General features: G+C 41.7%; 1 protein-coding gene across 21 annotated transcripts in view; it reads left to right on the top strand.

The window, feature by feature from the left end:
* Nucleotides 1-24,097, top strand: part of ABLIM2 (actin binding LIM protein family member 2) — a 201,552-nt gene extending 177,455 nt beyond the window's left edge. For 20 of the 21 annotated variants that reach the window (XM_065597106.1, XM_065597102.1, XM_065597105.1 and 17 more), the window contains 4 exons: nt 1,616-1,670; nt 3,818-3,882; nt 4,040-4,120; nt 22,318-24,097. In XM_065597106.1, coding sequence (XP_065453178.1) covers nt 1,616-1,670; nt 3,818-3,882; nt 4,040-4,120; nt 22,318-22,431 — 315 coding nt within the window. In that variant the 3' untranslated portion in view covers nt 22,432-24,097. Of the gene's footprint in view, nt 1-1,615; nt 1,671-3,817; nt 3,883-4,039; nt 4,121-14,840; nt 15,037-22,317 lie in introns of all 21 variants that reach the window. The other variant, XR_010601582.1, reaches the window with a different exon arrangement.
* The last annotated feature ends 3,211 nt before the right edge of the window (nt 24,098-27,308 follow it).

Below are 27,308 nucleotides of genomic sequence, written 5' to 3'. Positions count from 1 at the left end.
CGGGAGGAACTCAGGCCCCACTGGAGCCACGCCACTTTAGCTCTGTCCAAGGGGCCGCTCCTGGACTGAGGCGCCGGGGGATGGGGGAAAGTGGAAGCGGGGGGGAGCCTCCAACATTCTCGTGGGGGCCCCTGTGGGGCCCGGGGCCTGGGCAAATTGCCCCACTTCTCCCCCCCCCCCCCCCGGTGGCCCTGCAGTTATATAGCATTGTGCAACAAGTATGTTTGCAGTAAAACAGTTTACTGTTCAGAATTAAACAGTGCAGTAGACATTTGTGACCAGCAGGTGGCAATATTTCTCCCATCTATGCAATGCAAAAGTTTAAATGCACATGTAAACTTCATGAGTTGAAAAGGTCGTGCACGGTCAAGTCCTTTAGGCCAAAACTGTGGCATTCTTTTCAGCATAGCTGTTTTCTGTTTGGAATGCAGGCTCGTACCAACTTTTGTGGTTTGTTATTTTTAATCAATTCTCCCAATGCTGAATAATAAAATTAAAAAAAAACGGGGCCTTGCAAGATCTGTAAACATGGCTGTGCATGTGACTCATCCCAGAACAGACAAGAATGAACCTCAGGACTTAAAACAAAAACGCTGTTTTTCCAGTATCCTGTAATGTCAGTCAACTCATCATAGCATTCGTCAGTCTGAAGGAAGACAGAGAATTCTGTATCACGTGCACACAACTCTCATTGCCTTTATTGCCAACTGCAGCTGAGGGCAAAATTTTGGGCTGTGAATTTCCAAAGAGCCTAAGGGTTTTTGACGCTCTCAACTTCCACTCAATTCAATGGGATTTGGGTGCCTAACGCTATTAGTCTATTGCGAAACCTCTAGCCTTCGCCCATAGTGCCAGGTCTTCAAATACCTCGTTCAGCGCACCTGTTGGGAGGGAGGGTATAGGTGACTTTCTGCAACTTTTCCACCTCTTTGACCCTGGGGGGGATGCTGGGGATTGGAGCTCAAGTTAGAGCAGCCTCAATTAGCTGTGGAGTGAAGCACAGAGGATATATGAGGGATGGAGAATCTGGCCTTAGGTGTCTGTCTATCTAATCGTCTGTTTGATACTGCCACTGATCACCATAGAATCTCAGCACCTTCAACATAAAATAAATAGCAATAAAGTCCCTCATTAATTTCAAGGAGTCTCTAGCATGTCTCCCTTTTAATGGATTAAATTCTCTTTGGGGGAGGGATTTTGGTTTCAGTATTTTTGGTAGAGGTATAGAGCAAGAACAGGAGTGTCAGTGTTAGTCTCATTCTTATGGCGAAAAGAGTTTTTCAAAGAGGAAGGTTTTGCAGCATTTCCTAAGGCTGCTCAGGCTCCAGATTTGTGTTATCTCCTCTGGAGGTTTGTTGAAAACAATTGATTTGACAATGTCTTTGTTTCTATTTGCACAACTACCTCTCTGCATTTGTACACTGAGTTATTTTGCACCTGCTTCAATTGCCTGCTTGGAAAAGTTAGACTGTGTTATAATAAAACTGTATACTTCCTTAAAAGGATTTGTGCTTTGATTATGCAGGTAGGCTTTCTTATTTTCATCTACAGTGTTTTACCTACTATTTTGTTTGTTTTAGTTTCTTGCTACATTCTTTGTTTCTTGCTCTTCCAGACTGCAAGTATGGGCCAATATGAAACAGACCAAGATGCCAGTTGGGGGATGAGAGGTACTTTGAGAGATGATTCTCAGTCACTCCTGTCTTTCATGTGTTTTGCCCCTTGTATGGGGTTTGTTAACATGCTGTTACTACTGTTACCCTGTAAGATCCTCTCATAGCTCTGTTAACGATGGCTAGATGGTAGCACAGCTCAGCTGTTTGTCTATTACACAGAATCAGCCGCTGTTGTTCTTTATTTTTTACCTTATTGAGAAAGTAAAGTATAGAGTACTGCCATCATAAGTTGAATCAGACCCAGTACCCCCAGCACTGGGCAGTGGCCTCCATTGTGCTCTTTTGTTAGCCAGTGATATTCTTATTCAGTCTAAAATCATAGAATCATAGGACTGGAAGGGACCTCGAGAGGTCATCTAGTCCAGTCCCCTGCATTCATGGCAGGACTAAGTATTATCTAGACCAGAGGTGGGCAAACCTTTTGGCCCAAGGGCCACATCTGGGTGTGGAAATTGTATGACAGGCCATGAATGCTCACAAAACGGGGGGTTGGAGTGCAGGAGGGGGTGAGGGCTTCGGCTGGGGATGCGGGTTCTGGGGTGGGGCTAGGAATCAGGGGTTGAGGGTGCTCCGGGCTGGGACCGATGTCCTCCCTCCAGCTCCTATGCGGAGGCGCGGCCAGGTGACTCAGCGCGCTGCCCTGTCCGCAGGCACTGCCCCTGCAGCTCCCATTGGCCGTAGTTGCTGGCCAATGAGAGCTGTGGGGGCAATGTGCGGAGCCCCCTAGCTGTCCCTACGCGTAGGAGGCAGAGTGGGGACATGCTGCTGCTTCCAGGAGCTGGCTGAAGCTCAAGGGCCGGATTAAAATGTCTGTAGGGCCAGATGCAGCCCCCAGGCCATAGTTTGCCTACACCTGAGCTAGGCCATTCCTGACAGGTATTTGTCTAACCTGCTCTTAAAAATCTCCAATGATGGAGATTCCACAACCTCTCTAGGCAATTTATTCCAGTGCTTAACCACCCTGACAGTTAGGAAGTTTTTCCTAATGTCCAACCTAGATCTCCGTTGCAATTTTAGCCCATTGTTTCTTGTTCTATCCTCAGAGGTTAAGAAGAACAATTCTTCTCCCTCTTCCTTGTAACAACCTTTTTGTCTAATCACTGATCACAAAGTGTAATCACTATATTACAATGGAACCTAAACCTTAGCAGGATCTCAACAAGCAATATCTGTCCGCATTAACTTCCCTTATTATGAGTCAACCTGATTGTGATCTTGATGAGCTAGACCTGGGGTGGGCTTTTCCAAAGAGCTCAAGTAGGAACTTCTGCTCTTAAGTCACTTAAGCTCTTTTGAAAATCCCTCCCTTAGGCTTTGCTCTAGGGCTTTCTGTCGATCCTTAATTTATTCTCAGTATCTGAGTAGATAAGGGAGCACAGCTTTAAAGAAAAGCTTCATCTCTGATTTTAAATATTTTAGGCAATAGCGGTTCTACAAAAGCCTCCCCACTATCCTGGTTGTCCTTCCAAGCATCAAAGTACTATGGGGATTAGAGGCCGTGTGATGGTATATCCAGCAACATTGACCTAACTAGACTAGTCTCATGCTAGTTTAGGACCAGTAACCCTAAAAAGAACAGAAAAGAAATCCTCATTATTCTCACAGCAGTCATTCTTTCCACCTCAGTTGGTCCAAACATCGGGTGTTGTCACTTTGGAACGTTCTGTTAACATGATGATATTCATATGTTCCAAGATTGTAATGTGCCTAGTGATCTGTATGTTTTAATGATTTTCAGTAAAGAGCAGGAAGGGTGGAGCTTTCAGACAAGAGACTGAGTTAACTCACACACAAGCCACTTGAGAAGAAAGATTTCCAACTTCCCCCACATAGGTTGCTTTTGCTAAGGACACCCATTGTTTAACCCCATGGCACCAGGAAGCAGACGCCTCTCTCATCAGTCTTTGATGCAGATTACCAGCATCATTGTTTCAGCAATGGATAATGTTAGGGCCATCCAGACCACCAGGGTCAGAAGGTTACCTGTAGATAACTATAAATGCAATTATCCAGCAGCTAGTCAAAGAATTGAGAGAAATGCAGTAATGTGAAACATTCATCTCTGCTAACTGTGCACTAGTGCAATCATGAAAGAACCCTACGTATTCTAAACTATCAAACCATTTCCCATTTTCTTACAGAATACAAGGTAAGAAGTGCCATGCCAACACTGGGAGAATGCTCAGATTCACCCCTTCCTAGCAAGGTTAAATGTGTTCCTTTTTTCTTATTGTGTCCATGTGCAATATGTATGTCAAATATGGATACAAGTATGTACCATTTAAATTTGTAAGTTACACACATTGCCATACAGCAGAAGCACATTTCGCTAGAGTTCATGCCTTTGTTACTTTTTGCAACAGATCTATCCTTATGAAACGCTTATTGTAACAAACCGAATTCGGGTGAAACTGCCTAAGGATGTGGACAGGACCAGACTGGAGGTAGGAAACCATTTGCTTTTGAAATCCTTGTTCTGTTCATTCGTTAACTGACTTACAGTTATTTCTACTGTTGCTCATTAGTGTAAATGAACTTGGGAGAAGTCATATTCTCAACAGCTATTGGCATAGCTTTTTGACTTCTTTGGAGCTAGACCAGTTTACACCCGCTGAAGAGCTGATCTGTAGAGGTTTGTCCATTAACCAGATGTTGGTGTTTTGTAGCAATCATTTATTTGGGCAGCAGTGCTTATCAGTCTACATAGTTCACTAAGAGCCCTATCCTGTGAAGTGCTGAGCAAAATATGTTGTTCTCTTAACATCCATTGAATTCAATGGAATTTGAAGGAACTCAGCCCCTTGCGAGATTGGACGCTGGGAGATATCATTCATTTTCAAGTTACTGATCTCTTAAATAAATGATTTAGTTAATATAACATTAGTGAATATTGTGAGTGCAAGGCTACCACTTCAAATGATATGGTCATTTTCCAGGGATGGTCTGTGCCTCTCATCATTTATGAAAAAACAGTAAATTATTTAGTACTTTGATTATTTGTACAAATTGAGTACAAATATTCTGATAAAATTGACAGAATGGGTCATGAATCAAGAAAAAGAAAAGTTTACAAACTTTTAGGGCATTTATACACCGTGACAAAATTGAAAATCTTGAGAGTGAAAAAATTTGCTCTAATATATAAAATATTTAGAATTCCAGGAGTGCTTCCCATAAATAAAAGGCCTGAATCTGCAACATTTTTATATACAGAACAATTTCTGAAGCCAAGTTCTAAATATGGAAGTCTTGTGGGGTGAACCCAAGTCTTGGTATTGTCACAGTCTAATTAGACATGTTAATCAACATAGCGACTTCATTTCACAGGCTGTAACTGTTACTGGTTTAAGGGGACTGTTTTATAGAACTGTGTGCATGCAAATCTCACCTGCAAAACAAAAACAAAAAAGTGCTTGAAAATCATAACGTGAATGTATATTTTAACTGCATTATGTCAGAGAATAAGGCAAACAAAATTGCTATTACATATGGGAAGTGATGGTTAGGCTCTGAATCAGCCATTGAGGTTAGATTATTAAATCTCATTTTTAAGTATCACATCCAATTTTCATTAAATGTAAGTTGAAGCTGCAAATTGCCACCCAGGCAAAAATGGATGCTGATTAAGTTTGAATCTATGAAATCACTCTGGCTTCTCAATTATGACTGTTCTGTTGTTAATTAAGGACAAAGCTTTATTTCTAATGCATGCTAATCAGGGACATTCTGTATGTGCATGCTGTTGAGCTCAGCACTGTTAGGGACTGAGCTTCTGACATTATATGGACTAACTGCCATCCCCTCATGAGGGAATTTGGTATATTCTAATTCACCCGATAAATCATGTAATCACTCAACTAGCCCTGAATGGATTATTTTTGAAGTTCCTGGAGAGCCACTGGCTGCCTGGTGGTACTGCAGGAGATCCAATGTTGCGGGACAATTTCTTGGGTTTGATTTTATTACTTCCTAGACTAGCAAGAGCTGGGAGCATTGAAGAGCAGCATGTTGTGTTGCTTGAGTGTCTTTCCAGTCAATTTAGAGTGTGATATTGACAGGCTGCAAATAGAGTCCCATCTAGCCTCCCCTAACCAGAAAGATGTTGGTTATGATAGATGCCGGAGATGTGAAAGGGGCAGCCAATAGATGAGCAACAGACAGGGAAATGGAAGATTTCTCTCTCCTCCTTAAGATAAAGACAATAGGAATAATTTGCATTTATATCTAATCTATCTAATTTATCTGTATCCCAAAGCCCTGTACAAGCTAAATATATCTATAGACAATACCAGAGAAACGCAGCCATCCCTGGGTGGTGAGGGTGGCAGCCAACAGCCAAACAGCACCCTTCACAGACATGTGGGGAGAAGACTTTTTGACCATAATATTATTGCAACCCACAATTCACAAAAGTTCCAGGGGATGTTGAATATCCACATTGAGCAGCCAGGCCCTTGGCTTTTAATGTCCTATATAAAAGAACCCCACAGAGTAAAGTGCATGTTACTAAATTACCTATCCTGAACATATCAAAAGTCTGAGTTTATCTTGCTAGAATTTGAACCTGTGTTTCCATGGAGTCTAGGGATCTGATCCTGCTATCACTCACTCTGGTGTAAATCAGAAATATCTCCTTCAAAGTTGATTAAGTCATACGGGTGTCAGAATCAGGACATAAGTGAACCCTAAACCATGAAACCTCCCCTTTGGCTCTGTGATCCATAATATCAACAAACCAATCTTAATATTAATGAATGTGTTGAACAATTAATTTCTAAGGGCCAGTTCCTGAAGTCCACTATCATCCAAAATTCACTGCATCAATGGAAGTTTCGTCTGTGTAAGGACTGAATAATGAATTCAGGATTTGATGTAAATGATTAATTATTGTAGATTAATTTTAGGATTAAGAGGTCGTTCAATAATTGTGAAATAAAAATTCAGTGATTACCAGTCTTAGTCCTTGAAGAAGGTTTTACGTGTAAATGGGTAACTGCAAGGTCAAAAATATAATATTTGCCAATAAAAGGAGAGAAAAAGCCATTAATCTTTAAGCAGAAAAGAAAGGAAAACTGTGAACTAGTTGCAAGTTCCTGTATAAAGACTAAACAATGGTAAAAATTTTAAAAGATCTATGTGGTATTTATTGGAATTGGTGTTTGTTCTTCAAACGCTTCAATGCGCTTCTTGTTTGATTATCCAGCAGGCGATATTGATTTGATTGTAAGAAACAGAATGTCTTAGATGTATGCTGTTTTACGCCCAGGGTATAGCAAAGCACCAGAGGCAGAATAAAAAGCAAGAAGAGTCCAAGAAAAGGAAAAACACATCTGGACACATCCTATACATTAAAGCATTCTTTTATCACATGAAAGAATAGAGTCTTTGTTTAAACTCATCAGCCTGGTCTGACTAGCAGGCACTGCACTAAATTGCTTTTTTTAGACAATGTATAGTTTGCTTTGGATGAATAGTGTATGTTCTGGCTGCCATTATCAATAACTCATACATTGTCCTCAGCTGGAGCTGCTGTTTGTTTAACATTAAAATTGTTCAGCCTGCTTCACACCAGGTGCAGGCCTGTGCCTGAAGTCTTGAGAAGTCCAACCACTTCAAAGATCTCATAGTGATTTCCAAAAGAACAATAAACAAGATCTGCTTTAAACCTGCAGTAGGAAAGCGATAAGGGGACCAGACAACTGATCCTCTCAATTGCTGCGCTGTTAAAATGTGTATCTGAGAAAAGGAGCTCGTTGTGCAGCATCTTGGATTTATTAGGGATTGGTAGTTTTTTAAACAATTAAATTAGCAGCATTTTAATAGGATGATAGAGACTGGCAAAACAGAGGTGATGGATCTGCACATTCAAACCATGTGCAAAGCTGAGTGACAGGAGCAGACTGAAGGCTGCTGGGTTGTTGGTTTTTGGTTTTTTTTTGTTTGTTTGTCTGTTTGTTTTTTGTATTAGAGAAATGCCGGGATTAAACAGCTTTGCACAGAATGTCAAATTCATCATTATTTCTTCTCATAGCAAAGGAGGAACCCTGTAACTTAGTTACGAAGAAGAGCAAATGTGGTGGGTAAGCTCAGTAGGTTTTGGGGATGGAGGGAGACCAGAACCCAGGAAGCCCCTGGCCCATACCTTCACAAGAGCAGAGCAGGATTCCAATCAAACACCATAGGAATGGTAAGAGGGGGCACTAGGGTGACCAGACAGAAAATGTGAAAAATCGGGACAGGGTGGGGGGTAATAGGAGCCTATATAAGAAAAAGACCCAAAAATCGGGACTGTCCCTATAAATCGGGACATCTGGTCACCCTAGGGGGCACCCTGCAGCATCATAGGGGTGATGGCTAGAACCCCAGAAGCAGAAAATACAGGAGAGTCCAGGCTAGAGTGCAACACTGGAGCAACACTAGTATTTGCTGCAGTGTATTGCCACCAAATAGGCAGGATGGCTCTGAAAACCCTCCTCTTGTCTGTTATCACTCCCCTCCCCCACAGTTAAACTCTCTGTTGTAAGGGCTGGTGTGGGTGATAGCGGTGGTAAAGGTAGATAATCCATCTATTCAGCTGTCTATCTCAGATTTTATCTTTTAAAGCAACCTACATTTTCTAGCATCCCCGCTTTACTGCAGTAAAATCGCTAGGCCTGATTTTTATCTCACTTGCACTGCTGTAAATCAGCAGTAGCTCCCATGACGTCAGTGGATTTGCACCAGAGCAAAACTGGCATAGATGAGAGGAGATTCAGGCCCATTGTGTTTTCTGCTAAAGGTTGGAGAAGCAAATGACCTCTCCTTGTCCAGTGTGATTAAGATCTATAAACTCACTACTTCTGATCCCTTTGACAGTCCTCAATGCTGCTGATGCTGGGGATTCTGAACAAGCAGGGTTTGTTTAGCAGTTTTGTCTTAAATTAACTTTAAATGAATTCTTTTTTAGGGAAGAGGAATTTACTGTTAGTTTTCAGTTATCTCTGGTAGATGCCATAGAAATCAGGAAATGTTGTTCATCTCTCTCAATTGTGAGGGGAAATCTGTTGTATTGGATATTTCCCTAATGACCCACAGAATCTAATGACAAAAGTTAGTTCTTTAGGGTCCAGTTAAGAGAAGTTGCAATGAAGGGCATGTTAAGAAGGATAACTGCTTTGGGGTGGGGCTTTCAGAAGGTTTCAGGCTATGCCTTATATGCTCCCTTTGTGAGTGATTTTGCGAATCCCACCTTTCTTGTTTAGGAAATCTGTTTTAAGATTTAGAATCATATCTATTTAAATGTGTGCTTCTCAATGTATGGATTTAGCCAGAGATTAGATAGGTGCAACTGGGAATAAATGTAAATAAATGCATTAAAATACCATAAATTCTTTCTTCTGAGACGTGTACATCTGAGAGGTATAATTAAGGCCTTTATTTTTCTTTGTTTGTGCTAAACCAGCTCTGAGGCTGATGCAGCTCAGTTCCTGATGCTTGCGGAGAAGACATTATTAATCCCAACACTGAACTAATACACTGACCTTTTAGAACTGCTTAAAACAAAGACTTGCTGATGCACAGATATATCTGAGTCCTTGAATTCAAATTAATGGTCCAGAGCCTCAACTGCTGTAAACTGACTTCAATGAGATATGTGAATTGACAACAGCTGAGGATCTGGCCCAATAATTTTTTCAGCTATTTCTTACCATATTGACCTTTATTCTAATTTAAGATGAATGAAGCAGCGTTCTCAGGAGTGATTCTGAAACGAAATGTGGAGAGAGATCGGAATGAGCTTAAATAGTGTTTCAGTAAAATGAAGTAGTAAGACAGCATTGGCTTGTAATGGTATAATTTTGTTTGGAGTTAATTTTTAATACACAGTGCTTAATACAGTAAAAATAATCCAGGTCTCTATATTTGCATCTTTCAGCCACCAGTATTTGAAGTTTGTTGGTATTCATGCTCAATTATGACACATGGATTTAAATTATAAAAAGGCTGATTTCATAGAATAAAGACAGTCAAAGTGGACATATGTAATTCCAGTTATTGAACAGCTTTTTAGACTTGTCTTCCTACAACTAGATCATAACATATTGATTGCCACACGTGCATTCTCTTGCAGGGAAAAAAATCATACCTCTCAAGTGGCAAAACAGAACAGTGCACATGGTACATACTTGTGTAATCCTTAAGGGTCAGACTTTGCAATCCTTGCTTTGAGTAGCCCTTACTCATGTGAATAGTCCCTATTGACTTCAGTGGAGAGTTACTAAAGCTGTATCTAAACAACTAAATTCCAACAATTTAGGTAAATTGTTTTAGAAGCCAATTTACGTAAATAGGTGCAACCTCCTTGTTTAGATGCTCATGTTTTTGTTTCCATGCCCCATAACAGTTTAGCTTAAATTGATTCCTTACTGGCTTAATTAAATTGCTACCACATTTTTTGTAGACAAAGTCTTAGTCTAAAGATTGTAGAATATAGTCCTAAAATGTTGCCAGTGCTGTAGTTTTGAAAGAAAGATAGTTTGTTCTGCAGTGTTAGTAAGATTGGTAAGAAGAATAAATTTATTACTACAAAGCTGTAGACATGCAGGTTCCAGAGGAGACATGCCCGTTTTTGGAAAGCTTACAAGCTCAAGTTTCTAAAGAGTAAAAGATTCTGTATTGACTATATAAAATTAGCACATTCATTAACTGTTACATCCCCAAAGGTTTTCCTATCCAGTCTTTTTTATTGATGGAAGCCATTCCTCAGCTTGGAATAAAACAGTTTTAAAAGATTGTATTATTTAATTAACTTTTTGGCATCTTTAAATATTATAGCATTATTTTTTTAAAAGTCAACCTGAACCTTGATAGCAAGAAATATATTTTCTCACTCTGTATTTCTCTAGAATAAAATATTCCAGGTCACCTCTGTGACTTGTGAGCCTAAGGGCTAGATTTTTTTAAAATGTATTTAGGCACTTAGAGATGCAGATGTAACACCCATTGAAATAAAATGGAAATCAATGAGTGTTAGGCACTTAATCTTGCTTAGGTGCTTTTGGAAATCCCACTAGGTGCCTATCTGCACCTTTAGGCTCCTTAAAGTTCCTGTATAAATCTGGCTGGTGAGCTCCGAAGTCAGTTTGTTGCTTTTGGAAAATACCCCAGGTATTTATTTTTTCTTCAAGCGATGGTCCCTATGAGTACGTGGGTTCGCATGCATGCCATGCATCCGAATCCAGAAGTTGTTTAAAGCAGTGTCTGTTGGCCCGCACATACGCAGTAGCTCTCCTCATTCTCCCAACCGAGGCTACAAAAGGTGGTGTGGTTCAACACCTCTCCAGTTCCTTCTCACGACTGCATGTCCTCCTTCACTTCGTTGCATAACCTATATAGAAAGCATATGCAATTAGTTATTTTCTTAGATTAGTAGTTAACAGTTAAAGAGTAGTTTATACTATAGCATAGAGGGTTTTTTTCTCCGCAGTTGGGGAAACCTCCACCCCCAGCTCAAAGTCCTATAATTCGAGAATTGCATCTTCTGCACACAATACTTCTCCATCTGTGACAAGAATCAGTGCTGCCTTACTGTCTGGGTGTGGCACATATCTCTGCAAAGTGCAGTGTCTGTTGCTCCTTCACACCCAGAACTTGAGAAGCCCAAGAGCTTCACCTATGGAAGCACCTGATGGAGAAGGCTATGAGACCCCTCTCTGATCCAGGCCAGGGAGATCCCACTCCCCCACTGTACATGGGCCTCAACTGCCTAGCAGTGCCCCTCCAAGCACGTGCCTTGGAGAGGAGCCATCACAACTAAGCCCAAGGACTCTTTTTCCAGTGCTCCCCATGAGAGCAGAGGGCACTTTCATGGTCACAAGAACAAATCCCTGGTAAGGACTGTCCCTAAGAAACATGCTTCCTCCCTGAGCCAGTCCAGGACAGGTGAGATGTCGCGAGTGGAACCTAAGGAACTGCCTCAGATGAAGAGCCCCAGATCTGAGGGCAAGACGTAAAAAGAAAGATCTGGTGGTCACCTCAGTGCCAAAGCATAAGGCTAGACGCTCGCTGGTTCTGACTACGAGTGCCAGATCCATTGTCAGTGCCACCTCATCCATCTATATACTGTCCAGTCGCTGCAGATGCACTGGATCCATCAGACTTATGTGAACCCCTCAGACAGCAGGGCATATAGAGACTTATATAACACGTCCCTTACCCACAGTCTCCATTTCTTTCCGGCCTGGCCCTCCCCAGAGATGTCCTTACTCTGGAAGAGGAGCCTACATCACTGTTCCAGTAGCTGTCTCACCTCCAACCATCCAGCAGGAGTGCCCCAGTACCTAAGGCACTGCCGCTACCAATGCAGCAGTTCTCAGATTCAGAAGAATCAGAGGAGAAGGCTGCACTGGTATGTCTGCAGAGACCGTTGAGCCCTGATAGACAGTCAAGAGGTTACTCTCACCACTCTGCCAGGTACGCCGCTGGTACCAATTTCCTTGGGGTCCCCCACAACCAATCAATCCTTATTTCTGGCCTTACTGGGATCTGTGGGATCCTTATGGTAGGCGTCTGAGGCCCCTTAGGAGTTGTACTGCTCCCTCTAGTCAGCCGGTTCTATCAGTGTACAAGGAGGAAGAGGTGGAACCGGATCCTTAGGTACCTACAATTCTAATGGGTGCCTCTTCATCTTCCTCGGATGAAGTGGTCACTCCTCCTTCACCTTCTCTGCCAAATGACAATCTCCAGTACCAGGAGCTGTTACGAAGAGTGGCCAGTGACCTACAGATCGCATTAGAGGAGATCTAGGACCCTTAACACGGGCTCCTGGACACCTTGAAGCCACAGGGACTGAGTAAAGTTGCTCTTCCCATCGATGAGGTCATTACTAGAACTAGCTAGAGCGGTATGGCACACTCTAGTATCCTGTGCCCCTACACTGGAAAAGAATAAGTGACGATATGTTGTTCCTGCGAAAAGGGCTGAATTCTTATTCTTTCATCCTGCCTCCAACTTGCTAGTAATGCAGGTGGCTCCTGAAAGGGCTAGATTATGCTATCAAAGGGCCACCCTGGCAAACAAAGGCTCTAAGAGACTTGACCTCCTGAAGAGGAAGGTCGTCTCCTCCACCGGCATGCAATTCCGTGTTTCTAACTACCAAGCGTTGTTAGCAAAATACGATTTTAATACTTATTTCAGGCTTCACAGACAAGCTTTCCACAGAGGACAGGGTGCAATTTCAGTCCTTTTAGCTGAGGGAAAGCTAGTGGCAAAGGTGGCACTCCAGGCTTCAGTGGATGCTGCAGACATGGCTTCCAGAAGTTTGACCGCTGATCTAGTCATGAGGAGGGACTCCTGGCTGCAATCATCAAGGTTTCCTAGGGAGGTCCAAAACACTATCCGGGACCTCGCTTTGTCGAATCAAATCTCTTTTAATGAGCAATCAGACGAGTCCCTGCACTCACTAAAAGACAAGATTGACTATGGGTTCCCTGGAGATTTATACTCTGTCCCCAGGAGGAAACACCAGAGGCAACCCTATAAACCCAGGCCATCCCCTCCTCATGCACCTTATTACCAGTGCACAACCAAGCCACTGCGCAAACATCAGACGATTCAGAGGTCTCACTTCTCAGCCCCCTCTATTTTCTCAGCCTCTACTCACTCTCAACCATCAGCCAAGAGCCTCTTTTGACATATTGGTCAAGATCTTTGTACCACCACTGATGCCAGCTACCTCATCTTACACTCTTCACTCACAACTGGAACAAGATCACTATGGACAGCTGGGTTCTAGAGATTATCCGCCAGGGATACTCCATTCCCTCCTCACAAATCCCCTTTCCAGTCCCCCTTCAGGGACCACTCTCACGAGGTAATTCTTCAGCGGGAAACAAAATCCCTCTTACTTTGAGGAGCAATAGAGTGCATCCTGCCTCATTACCATGGAAGAGGATTCTACTCACCGTATTTACTAATTCCCAAAAAAGGCGGCAGGGGGAGACCCCTCCTGGACTTTCGGCAACTCAGCATCTTTATTCTAAAACTGAAGTTCCGGATGATTACGCTGGCATCTATAATCCCCTCTCTTCCAGAAGGGGTGTGGTTCACAGCTATTGACACAAAGGACACATATTTCCATGTGGACATCCTGCATGTTATAGTAGGCCAGGAATACTTCCAGTTTTGAGTCCTCCCCTTTGGGCTGGCTACAGCACCCATAGTAATTACAAAGCTTTTCTCTGTGATAGCAGCCCAGTTGACATGCCAGGACTATAGAGTACTCCCATACCTGGATGATTGGCCAATCTCATCAGGAGGTCAGGTCAGTGACAAGGGTTCTGATACAACTTTTAACAGCCCTAGGCATTTGCATCAATGAAGAAAAGTCTGTTTTGTGACCCACAACTTTTCAGGGGGGAAGTTCGACTTGATTTCTGCAGGAGCGTTCTTCCCCTCAGAAAGGTTTCATGCACTGAGCACCCTGAGTGCACACATCACTCGCAGACCATGAGCCACAGTGCACAAGTGCCTCTCACTGTTAGGCCACTCAACCAAGCAAGGACCATATCAACTCCAGACTTCACTTACGGTACCTGCAAGTACAACCAAGGACAGTATCAATCCCAGAGTAGTTGTTCCTCACAGAGTTGTCTCCTCTCTAACTTGGTGGTCAAAAGAGGAAGAGGTCATGGTGGGAATTCCCTTCAGCCCTCCCAGCCCCAGGGGCACCACTGTGATGGACACCTCCCGTCTGGGGCGGGGTGCTCACTTGGACAATCAACCTGCTCAGGGTACCTGTACCCGATGGAGGCCTGGCTACATATACATTTACTGGAACTGAGGGTGGTCCTTCTGCTTATATGCTTGCTACATATTCAGATTATGTCAGATCTTATCACCACTGTATAAACAAACAGGGAGGAGTGAGATCTCCTCCCCTCTGCCAGGAGGCAGTCAGACTTTGGAACAGGGGCATCAGGAACTGCATCATAGTACAAGTGGTGTACCATCCCAGTAGTCATAGCTCCTTGGCAGGCAAACTAAGCAGAAGCTTCTCAATAGATTACGCGTGGGAGATTCATGACACAGTCTTGAACAAGATACTGTATGTGTATATATATGTGTATATATACTATCTGTATTCCACTATCTGCCCTCCATCCCCTCTGCTTCGGATCCTGTTAGATTGTGGTAAGAAGAGGAACTGGGGAGGCGTCGACCCACATTGCCTCTTATGCCCTTAGTTGGGAGCACGAGGCAAGCTACTGCAAACATGTGGGCCAACGGACACTGCTTTGAAGAACAGCCAGACTCGGGCGCGTGCATACCCACATGTGTAGTACAGATAGGGACCACGCATCTCAAAGAACCTCCAGTTCCAGTAAGTAACCTCCACTTACATGATATCATATGTTGTTTACCTCTTCCTGTTCTATCACAATGATGTTAAATGTTTTCACTGTACGCACTTTTGGATTTCATTTCTGCAATTAGTTTTATCACAGATTTCACATGTGGCTATGATTTGTGAGTCTCACAAGCAAACGTGCTTAGAGTAGCTCATTTTAAATTAATCTTTTCAGTTTTATCATTTAAATTTATCGGTATGTAGGTATTCCTTTGTTTTTCTTGGGCTTTTCTTTTGAATATCATCAAGTGTTAATGAAGACACATTATTCAGTCATTCCTATGGAATGCAGTTGAAAAGTGTAACTCATTTCACTCATGTCTGTGCCTGTTAATTGTTGGTTTCAGAAGGATATACTAAAAAAATAATTGTTAATAAAAAAAAAACAGGAATGAAACTGAGTGAATGTCTTGCACAAGGCTTTGCCTGCCATCCTACTCTGGCAAGCAGAAATCAACTGTTTATATATGGGGTGTGACCTTGTTTGAACAGAGTCCACATAGTGATTCAAACATGTATATTCCTCCTAAAAGTGCTTACTTGGATCTGTTTTAAGGATAAAGTTTTCTGCCCTAGCTTTTACTTAACACTCATGCTGTGTTCTAGCCACTTTTCAAGAAAATGTTGGAATGCTGCATGTTTTGAGATCAGAGGAATGGTTTATCGTTTCAGGCTGGAGTTTTCAAAGGAGCCTAAGGAAGTTAGGGATCCAACCCTCATTGAAATTCACAAGTGGCATGAAGAGGACACAACTCATTGACTTTAATGGAGTAGTACCCTTTTAGACTTGCAGAAAATGTGTTTGGTGTTTGCTTATCCTTAGTTTATGCTTGGGCTGCTATCGGTGTTGGGTATTTCTTCATATCAGTTTTCAGAGTCCTTATTAAGGAAGCCTTTGTCAGATGAAAATTATTCATTTGGAATGACGCGAAGCATGAAAAATGTGTGAGAAGTGCACGGCGGGTAGGTAGAAGATGCTCAGATGGACACTATGAAGCCCAGATCCAGGACAAACTAGAAGACATGTTTTAGGAACAAGATCAAAAGCCCAGTTAATTAAATGGAGACTTTTTGGATCAGGCCTATAGAGCTCAAGTCCAAGTTTGCTGATATGGAGCCTCTGAGCATCAGCTGTCAGTTTGGAATCACGCGTGAGCAGTAACATGCATACAGTGGAGTCACATCATAGGCGCATTTAACTTACGCCATTTTAACTATATGCACTCGGCAAAACAAAAAAACGAGAGAAAAATAACAATTTAAATACTGTACCTGTAGTGCGGGTGATTCCGCCCGCCATTCCACTCAATGAGCATTTGGCTATACGCGATTTTCGCCTTATGCGCTGACTTCAGAACCTAACCCCCGCGTAAGATGCAACTCCCTTGTACTAACAAAATAATAAACGCCTTTGGATTCCACAACTTAACATTATCTGCCTTTTTTTAGGTAAAGCAGTGGTTATAAACCTTGAGTTGTTAAAACAGTCTTCTTTGCATGCACAGTACACGCTTTCCATTCATCATCATAACATTTTTAATTACAGATCCCAGGCAGGGACCAATTTTGTAATTCCCAGTAGGAACAAGTTCATTTTGTTGAATAATAGTGTGGTGACACAAGTTATCCTCAGTGTTATAGGATGCTATATCACTGGATAGGAGAATAGTTCCACTGAGTGAAATAATTCCTATTTTTTTAATTCCATATTCGAAATCTTCTTTAGCTTCTTGGGTAATTGCCCAATTAGGGGGAAATAGTATAGGTTTAGTGGTGCTGCAAATGGTTTTCCTAGAGCCTTGTGAGACATCCCACAGTCAGGGCCGGCTCCAGGCACCAGCCTGGCAAGCAGGTGCTTGGGGCGGCCGCTCCGGAGAGGGGTGGTATGTCCAGGTATTCGGCGAACGGTCCCTCACTCCCGCTGGGAGCAAAGGACCTCCTGCCAAATTGTCGCCGCAGATCGCGATCGCGGCTTTTTTTTTTTTTTTTTTTGGCTGCTTGGGGCGGCCAAAACCCTGGAGCCAGCCCTGCCACAGTAACATCACTGAGTAAAATGGAGCTCCTCTGTAATCTCATAATGTCTTGAGATATAAGGCAAGGCACATCCAAAGAGCCAGAGATCCTGTGCAGGGGGCTGGAAGGGCAGGAGAGAGGTCATATGAACCTTCTTCCCATTGCACATCTTGCACCAGGGCACTCAGGAATTGCTCCCTCTGAGCCTTTCAGATGACACAAATTGCCTAAAGGGGGCAAGAATAAGGCAGGGCCCTGGTTCCATCTACCTTTCCCCATCTGCCACAGCAGCAGCTTGAAAATCTGGCCAGGCATGCTGAAGGGGAGTAGATTGTGTGAGTGAAGCGTTCTCACTCCCCAGGGGTTGTGGGATGCTGCCACTCCACTCCACCTCCCTACTGCTTAAGGCTGTGGCTAAATGCCAATGTCTAGCTCAGTGACAGCTGTGGTCACCAGTTATATCCGTAGTCAATGGAGTTATTGTATATTGTGATATCTTTTAACATTCATTAGAAGGCAGCTTGTGCCACCACTTAAGCATTTTTTCCAATCACATAATTACTTATTAGACTGAAATATTTATCAAGTGTGCAGCCTAATTACCCCATAGCTGAGAATAACCCCGAATACTCCCCTGGGAGCCTAGCACATGGCTAATTACAGTTTTATAATTAGTCATGTGGTAGGCTTGGAAGAAGCTTCCAGGAAGCCTGCTGAGCCACAAGCCGCAAAGCGGAGAGGGGGAAAGGTTAGACAAGTCTTGTAGCAGCAAGGTAGATAGTCAATAAGGCAGTAGGGTCAAGCACAAAAGGGCCAGATGGTGTCCAAGTAATGATGATCGAACATGATAAGGTTAGGGTCAGGGTTAAGTCATGGGGGGAAAGTTATTTTTAACCCAAATTCCTTTTATTAGTGAGATATTTAGAATGGTGAAAGTTGTATTCAGAAATGAATGATCACCTACCAGGACAGAGTAGCATCTTACTCACGTTGGATAGCTGAAATGAAGCATAAGAACATAAGAACGGCCGTACTGGGTCAGACCAAAGGTCCATCTAGCCCAGTATCCTGTCTACCGACAGTGGCCAATGCCAGGTACCCCAGAGGGAGTGGACCTAATAGGCTACTTGTGTGACTATCTGCTGTCCCATGTTCATGAGGGGCTGACTGTCTGTCCCAGATTTTTCTGACAATTTTCTATATTGGGAGCTGGATGCTAGCACAGGGCCAGATTCTGCAACTCTTATTCCCAGATTCTGTTGCTCAGAGGTTTGGGAATGTCAATAGCAGTTCTGGCAGAGACAGATTAATGGGCAGAGTGCAGGTGATATAATCACTGTGGTCCCCACTGAAATGAAACAAAGCAACTGTTTAACAGCATACTATATAAATATATATAATATTTTAGGACAAGTGTGTCCAACTGGAAGCACAGTATGAATTCAGGTTGGCATAATATAAAGCCTAGCTCTAATGTGCTCAGGACACGGGAGTTAACAGAAATAGAATGATATTTTTGATGACAGGAAGTGAACAGGACCTTGGTTTTTCTCTTCTTAAATTCATCCTCTCCAGCCATGCAGTACTTTGCATTACATTGGATTGTTGATTCACTACTGACGGACAAGGATGTATAATACCTACTGAATTTCTAGCACCTTTTCCCTTGAGATCTCCCATCTAATTACTGACACAGCATAAGCCTGCTTAGCTTGTGCAAGCTGACATGACCACAGCCTGAGGCAATATGGCTGTAGGTTAATTGCAGCCTTCCCTTACCATAACTTATTTACATTAATGTGATGTTGCTAACTATTAGTTTTGAAGATCCCTGGATTTCATTACAAGCACAATTCTTCTCAAAGAAAACAAAGTTAACTGAACTGAATAAACATTATAAATCTATTTAAACTGCTTTGTGTTTGTTTTTTTTAAACAGGCCGCAGAAAAACAGAGACAAGCCTCATTAATTTGCAGAGAAAAGCATCATTTAAAACATTATGTATGACTGTTTGACTGTGCAATTAATTACCCTTCTTCTGGCAGGCAATGTAATGAGCCCGTATCTGTAATATTCGCTTTAATGAGCCTGTGTCTTGGAAAATGAGGATTTTACATTGTAATGCTTGCCTTCCTCCTTGCTTTAAAGAGATTTAGCACAACTTTTAATTAATTATACAGTTTCCAAAAGTGGTTGGAGTTTACTGTAATTCTTGATAATAAGCTCTTGTGTTCTGATTCTGTGTGTGTGTTAATGGGGGTTACTAAATTATGATAGCCATATTTTGGTGACCCTTTTTTTTTTTACAGTACCATAAATTACTATACTCTAGAATAGTGTTAATATAGAGAGTAGGTGAGGTTAAGAGCAACGGCAGCTCCAAGCAATCAGTTGTTTACACTGCTGTAATCCCACTGAAATCAATAGAGTTATAGTGGGAGAATGCCAGTGTGGAGAATCAGACCCTTAGTCTCACAGGCCTATGCTGTTAGAAAAACATGTGCACTTTTGTGGTAAGGGCGCATGTTCTGATTCAGAAGGTAGGGAAGGGAGGTCAGGAAGTGGTGCAGAGGCAGCTGTACAACCACCTCTGCCCTCCATGGATGTCCTGAGATCTGCACAATTTCCCCCTAGATCTCAGGGAATCTGCATAGTTTAGTGGGCTTTGCCTCCTTGCCTTTCAAGAGAAGGCAACCCACCCCAAGAACAATCTGAAGGAAGCCACACAAGTTGAAACTTTAGTTTTCTAATCCTTATGCAGGTTTTTCCCATGTTGATGTCAACGTGGCCCTTAGATTATCACTTTGGGAAAGAAAGGCAGTCTCCCTCTGTATTCTGTATAGCACCAAACATGCTGCGAGTGCACAAAAATGTCATTTTTCACTCCCTGTGCCACGCTGCAGGAGACAGTACCAGTGACATATGATGTAATATCTGTGATTACACAACTCTGGGTTTTAGATTAATAAAAGATTGTGAGCGTATATGTGGAATAAAAATGATACCGTTAAATAATATTTTATGATACAATTGAAAATGACTAAAATACTGCAGTTCTGACCAAACCAGCCTGTGTTTCTTTACTGGTGGCTGAATTGCACAAAACAGAGTTGGAATTTTTAACTTGCTCTTCACTGAGCCATTCCTTCAAGGACTTCAAAGTCAGATCATAGCCTTATAAAATACACACATACAAGTTTACAGTCTCGCTCCCCCTCATACATAAATTTTCAATTCCCTTTCTTTGGTTTGGCTGTTGAGGCCAGAGAATTTCATTTAAGATAATTAATGTTCAAACAGCTCATGAGAGAGAAAATTCACTCCTAGATTTCTTTGGGACTTGTTCTCCCCAACTTCATTAGTGAAGAGCATTAAGTTCTCAGCTATACGTAAAGTCCAACAAAATTAAAATCATATGTACTGAGAAAAATATGAATAATTGCCATAACCTCTCTCGGCAGGTCTTTCCCCTTGGTATTTAGACCCTTCAAACATTTGTAGACATTTATCATACGCCCCCCTTAGTCATCATTTGGCCAAGCTGATACATTGTTAGGTCTTTTAATCTTTCCTCATAAATCAAATTCTTCAGCCCCATGATCAGTTGTGTTACTTTTATCTGAAGTCTCTCCAGTTTGATGACATCTTTTTGGGAGCATGTTTTTCCAGAGTTGCAGACAGTATTATAATCGCTGCTGCTGCTAGGGAGGAGGCTGCGGTAGGAGCTGGTGTTCATGAAGGGAGGGACCTGACATTGCTGTGGTGGGGGGACTTGGTGATCCTGAGATGTAGGGGATGGTGCTCCAGTGAGGGAGGGGGGAATAATGCAGGACTGAGGGGATGTGGGTATCCAAAATGGGGGCTACAGCTGAGTGTGCTGAGACTGTCATGCTGACCAGTATTGTCTCATTGTTTCCTTGTACTCCCTGTCTGTATCCTTCTGTTGTCTCTTGTCTTATACTTAGATTGTAAGCTCTTTGGGGACCATCTTCTTGTTCTGTGTTTGTACAGCGCATAGCACAATGGGGTCATGGTCCATGACTGAAGCTCCTAGGTGTTATAGTAATTATTACTAATAATAATAGCACTAACAGGCAAGGGAGAAGGGATGTTCCCTTGCTCCCTTTTTCCCAGCCACACAATGCAGAGTAGCAGGGGTTGAGGAGCACCAGTCCAGGGGGCTGTGAAGTTAATCAGGCCAACATTTCCAGAAAGTGGCCTTTGATTTTGTAAACCTTTGTTTTGGGGAGCACTTGAGACAGTGAGCGGCTGATTTTCAATGTGCTGCACACCCTCAGCTTGCAGTAATTTCAGTAGGAGTCGTGGGCGCCCTGCATTGGTGAAAATTGGGTCTCAATTGGGTACCCAAAATTGTCACTCTTGGTAATTGTGGATTATATCATTTTTAGATGGTATAATCTCTGCCTTACAGATGCGGAGAGCCTTAATTAATATTTGTAAAATGCTTTGACAGAATTGAGTCCAAAATAGCTAATGGAAAATCTAAAAATGCTTTTTCATTTTTAGTTGAACTGTACACCTTTATTCTTTTCTGTAAATATAATAATTAGGTATTAAGCATAACTTTATCACAGAGGTCCCTTATGGTAGTCCTATTGGCAGTATTATTTTTGTAATTCTCTCTTTTTTGCTCTGTATCTCTGTTTACGCTGCGTAAACTGGAAACATCAAATAAATGCACAGCTCATGTCATTTCAAATCAGCCTTATCCAACATCTCATTGTGATATGACTCTAACCCCATGTAGAAATACATTTTGCATGTAAGAGCTTAGCAGCATGGTCTCTCATTTGTTACAAGGCTACTATTAGTGAACTATGATGGTGTCTAATGGACTTATTATAGATCAAGGGGGGAAAATCCAGCTCTGAAATTAAATTGATGATAATCTCTTTAAATTCCCAGATTGGCTTAAATAGGTCTCAGTATGTTCTATCATCTAGTTATATGTAGAAATAACTATATCTCTTTCCGGAAGACCCTAGCTTCTACTCAGTGGGAACTTTATTGGAAAAGTTTTCTTTTTGTACAAGTAAGCCACTGCTGTCAATTTCACTACCCAAGAGATCTTAGCTTATTTGATTTTGATGCAGTCTTTTACAGAATGAGTTTGGGAATTCAAATTAAAATCTCAGTGCATTGTTTTATAGTGCAGGAAAGGGAGAAATACTCCTTATTTTTGAAAGCACTTACCGTATCTTTGTATTTTCTTTTTCAAGAGGCACTTGTCCCCTGAAGAGTTCCAGGAAGTCTTCAAAATGAACATAGAAGAATTTGATCGTCTGGCACTTTGGAAGCGGAATGACCTAAAGAAAAAGGCCCTGCTTTTCTAACCTCGCTCAGACAGGAAAAAAAATAATGTGCTTAATCAAAACAAAAATTGTCTTGCCAGAACTATCATATGCAGTTACTGTTGAACCATTGTCCAGCTTCATTGTGTTAGTGTATGTGGAAGGGAAACGAAGGAAAAGATTAAATGGCAGTGCATTGGTATAGAGGTAATTTGCTGACATTGCATGACTGGCTGGTTCTGTCAGTAGCTCCTGGTCCTAGCCAGTTTACATCATACAAAAATCTAGCTTTAAATTAACTGTTGCTTGTGGTTATTGCTTGATGCAAAAGGAGATTTTAAAAGGGAAGAGAAAGAAATCTAGCTGTGACAAAAGAAATCCACCTAACATTTTGTTTCAATAAGTTTTACAATAATTATGAAACTTTTAGAAATCGCATGACTAATGAACATAAAGTTCTCCTATGGGGGGGGAAAATAGGCTATTTTTTAAAAAATGTGGGAAAGGCCAAAGAAAAGCATTTCAGCAAGTTGCAACTGTTTTTGTGTGGTACTTTTTAGGAATGAAAGCAAAACTATCAAAGCACCTTAAATCTAGTTCTTACACTTTAGGTGGAAGCTACTGTCTAAAAGATCACATACATCTAAATAGTAACTAGTTATCTTCAGTTACAACACAAAAAGATTTTATTTTATTACAAAATATATTGTGACAAATTACAGTTATAATGACTAAAGCATATAAAGAGACCTACTAAGAAAAGTTTATGTCCCATTCATCAGGAAAACTAAAGCCTTATACAAAACTGGTTCAAGGGTGTAAAGTACCAGTTACTTGTGTTTTCCTAATCTTTGGGGGATTTTTTACATTTCGTGCTGATACAAATACCATGAAATCTTAATTCTCTCTATATATAGCTACATATAAAAGAATATTGTTTTGTAAATATATGTTAAAGCATAAAGGCATACTTATTTCCTCTACTCTTTGGCTTTACTTTTTAAGCCTGAAGAGCTATGGTGGCAATTTGATAGCTGTGGAATAGTAGTGTTCAGCATAAAATGTAACAAAAAAATAACAACAAAAAAAGCTTGATGTGCTCTATCAATAATTATGAAATGGTAACCAAATATATCTATTATAAAAACCCTTGTTCATTAATATTTGCATGTTTCTATACAAATCAAATCAAAAACCTATGTATTATTGGTGCAGCACCTTGAAACTTTCTCTTAAATAACAAGTAAAGTTAACAAAATCTACGTGTTTGATATGAGCATTAGATATTAAGATCTCTTCCAGCTGAAAGACAGTATTAAATTTAATAATTTCATATGATCAAAAATACAGTTGCTGATGAAGAATGTTTTTAAAATGAGTTGCTAGTTTTATGTGATACTAAAAGAGCATTTAAAAAAAAGTACATTTTTCAGCCATATGTCAGCGTTCTGCATTTTTACTGTCTTGAGTGTTTGTACTCATCTTCTACATCACTCTGTCTTTATGCGTTTCCTTAAAGTAACTTTAATATATGCACTGCTTCACACTAGTTCAACTGGTCCAGTGATGGAGAAATTGTAATGTTGAACATGCCTTCTTCCAATTAACATTCAAAATCCATGCTGTTGGAAATAAATATTTTCTCATGACCTAAATGTTTTGTCTGATAATACGTATGTCTAGAAAAATCATTAAAAAGTAAAACATAGCTTGATACATGTGCTAATCATTTTAATGTATATAATTTCAAACTGTAATATTGCTATAGGTCTGTTCATCCCTTGATACTGATATGTAACTCTCATTAAACTTACAGGGAGTTATGTTCACACATTGAGGAGAGAGGATTCCCCATCATATTTAACACAGAACTGAATTCTTCAGTAGTTTTTCCCACTGAAGTCAGTTGAAGCTCTAGACTTGTATGCTCACCCAACCCCTTTGCACAAATCCTCAAATAAGGGCTAAGTGGCACTTGTGTAGTGCCTGGGCCCCTGCAGGCCATCTATACTGGTATGAATTTCACCTATAGTGATACTGTAAGTCTTTAAATATACTGCCTTAACTAGCATTTTTTACACTTTCATTAGACAGCTACCTTGCACGTGTATTTTAGTAAAGATGTTTTGCGTACCACATTGGTTAATCACTCAGTTTCTAATGAGCCTCTGACTCATTCACAATAAGGCCATTTTACACTCTCAGAACTGTTAAACCAGACTTATTGTGACGGAAGCTATGTCTACTTTGCAATCAGAGGTATGATTTGCAGGTTATGTAAACATACCTATGCTTTAATCTAGCTAGCTCATTAAAACAGCAGTAGAGATGTGCTGGTACAGGCTGATCTGGTCCCCCTGGATATGTACTTGCATTGCTAGCCTGCACTGCAGTCCATGCTATGATGTATCATAGGTCTCAAACCTGGGTCTGTAGCCCCCAGGCAGTTCTTAGACCACAGCCACCATCTGGCAGCATGGGCTGAAGGACCCTAGTTCACCTAGACATCACCCAACTTGGAGGAGACATCTGGCCTCTCTGATTGGCTCAGACTTACTGTTAAGCCAGATGGAGGCACAGGAAAATTATCTGGGCAACCAGGTGAATTTCTTGCTGGCTTCTACATTGGATCCTGCCTTCTCGCCTGACTCTTGAGCACTGCCTTGTTCCTGATTCCTGCCTTCCTGTCCTGTCATCAGTGCTTGATTTGTGCCAGTGGCTCAGCCCTGGCTCCTCTCATCTTAGCAGTTCATAGCCCTGGCACCTTTGGGTTTGTTGCATCAGTTATGAAAGTAAAAAAACTGCTTGAGCCCCGTCACCTAATTGCTCACGCCCCAGCACCCCTTTCATTACAAAGTAAGCACTGCCTGTCATGTCCTGTTCCTGCCCGCCTGCCTTGTTCCAGATTCCCTGTTTCTATGCCCAGCCCTGGCTGCTGACTCCAGCTCTGACCATTGGTTTGACTCCTGACTCTGTCTCCATCTTTGACTTCTGGTTCCTGACCATCACTAGGTCTGACCATCTACAGCAGCACCAGTGTCTTCATTGCTATTTTTAGCAAGCTAGCTAGATTAAAGCTACCATAGATATGCTTACCACAAGCTGTAAATCACATCTTCCATTGCACTGTAGATTTAATTTATAATCTGACCTCTTAATTTCTAAAATGTATTTATCTTTGAGATTATGGTTTTAATTCATTTATTTTACATGCAGTATCCTAAAACATTTACTAAATGTGAATAGACTTACACAATCAATAATCAGTATTCTCCTAGGTCTGTAGTGTTCCAACAGCCAATCCTAAATAGCACTACAAAATGGAAAATCATGGGGGGAAATCTATATAACATGTCACAAGTGTATTATAGGGTAATTACATACATTTTTGCCAGGATTTTCCAGCTAGTAATGTGGTCCAGAAATGGCTGTTACAAACCTGGACTTTTGTCAGAACATCTGTCATTCTGTAGGCCAGTCGTTCTCAAACTGGGGGTCTGGACCCCTCGGGGTCATGAGGTTATTACCTGGGGGGTTATGAGCTGTCAGCCTCCACCACGAACCCCGCTTTGCCTCCAGCATTTATTATGGTGTTAAATATATTAAAAAGTGTTTTTAATTTATTAGGGGGGTCACGCTCAGAGGCTTGCTACATGAAAGGGGTCACCAGTACAAAAGTTTGAAAACCACTGCTTTAGACAATGCTCTTCACATTTTATAAAACACTCAATGCTGCTATCTCTTGTTTTCCCATGGGCTATTTTTCTGTGCCTAAAGACATCAGTTATGAGGTGCCAATATATAGCAGCAATGAATTCTATGGGGTCCCTCCCCCCGAGATTCCATGTTTTGTCTTTGGATCCGATTTGGGTATCTCAGACAGTTGGATCTCCCCTGTTGGGTGGTTCGGCCATCACCTTAGGCATTTCAGATATCCCCCCATACACAGCAATGCTGAAGCCAGTTTATTTCATCATCTTGGCTTTTGAGACAAATGAATACCCACTAGATCTGGGGCTGATCTGCGCTCCCCTTCAATACAGGAAATATGTCAGCTCCCTGATTGCCACTATCAGAGGAGATAGGTGTCTTTTCCCTGATTCCTGGTTGTACACTGGCTGTTTCTTCTGCCTGGAGTCCACTGTTATTTAGATTTCTGAGAGCTGAAGCAGCTGAGGTGCAGATTGGAAAGGAGATAGTTGCGGGAAGCTACATAGTGTACACCTGACCACCTTATGTACAAGGATTTCAGGTGAGTGTTCAGAGAAGATATGACTGACGCCAAAAGCTGTGATTTCTCCTCAGTCACATGAAATGCTGAGGACCCATGCAGCTGAGCTCTTTCAAGTAGTGAGTGCACAGTCTGATCAAGCCAGACTGCTTCACTCTCTTAGTTCCTTCAGCAGATCACCAGCAGGATCTGTTATATTATTTGCAGATAAGATAGATCAACTCCAGGGTTGTCTCTCTGGGCCTTTTGATTGTAAGATCCACTGCTTCCTGACAGGCACTGTGCTCCGCTGCCTTGGTTTGACTTACTTTCTGAAGAAACCCCTCTTGAGACTGGAATGTAGTCTGCAACCACCACATTTGTGGGAGAGTGGCTGGAAAGGCAGTTGCTGTTCAGGTCTGGGTGGATTTGGATACCTGTGATTGTCCCAGCCTTCTTTTGGAGTTGAGGTGGCATTTGTCAGAGATGGTCATAAAGTTCTTCGGCTGCTGTTAGAGCAGCATCCAGTTTTGTTGCAGAGTTGCAAATTGGGCAACTGAGGGACAGTTGTGATGTGTCATATGAATCAATCAATGATGATTTGCAACTGTGTGCTGTCACACATGTAGAGCTGTTCTCTTTCATGTTGTTCAACATGTATATGAAGCCTCTTGGTGAGATCAGTTGAAACACAGGGTCGGGTATCATT

This window comes from Chrysemys picta, chromosome 5, assembly GCF_011386835.1.
Source record: "Chrysemys picta bellii isolate R12L10 chromosome 5, ASM1138683v2, whole genome shotgun sequence".
Taxonomy (NCBI): domain Eukaryota; kingdom Metazoa; phylum Chordata; order Testudines; family Emydidae; genus Chrysemys; species Chrysemys picta.
This window is presented reverse-complemented; position numbering and strand designations above follow the sequence as displayed.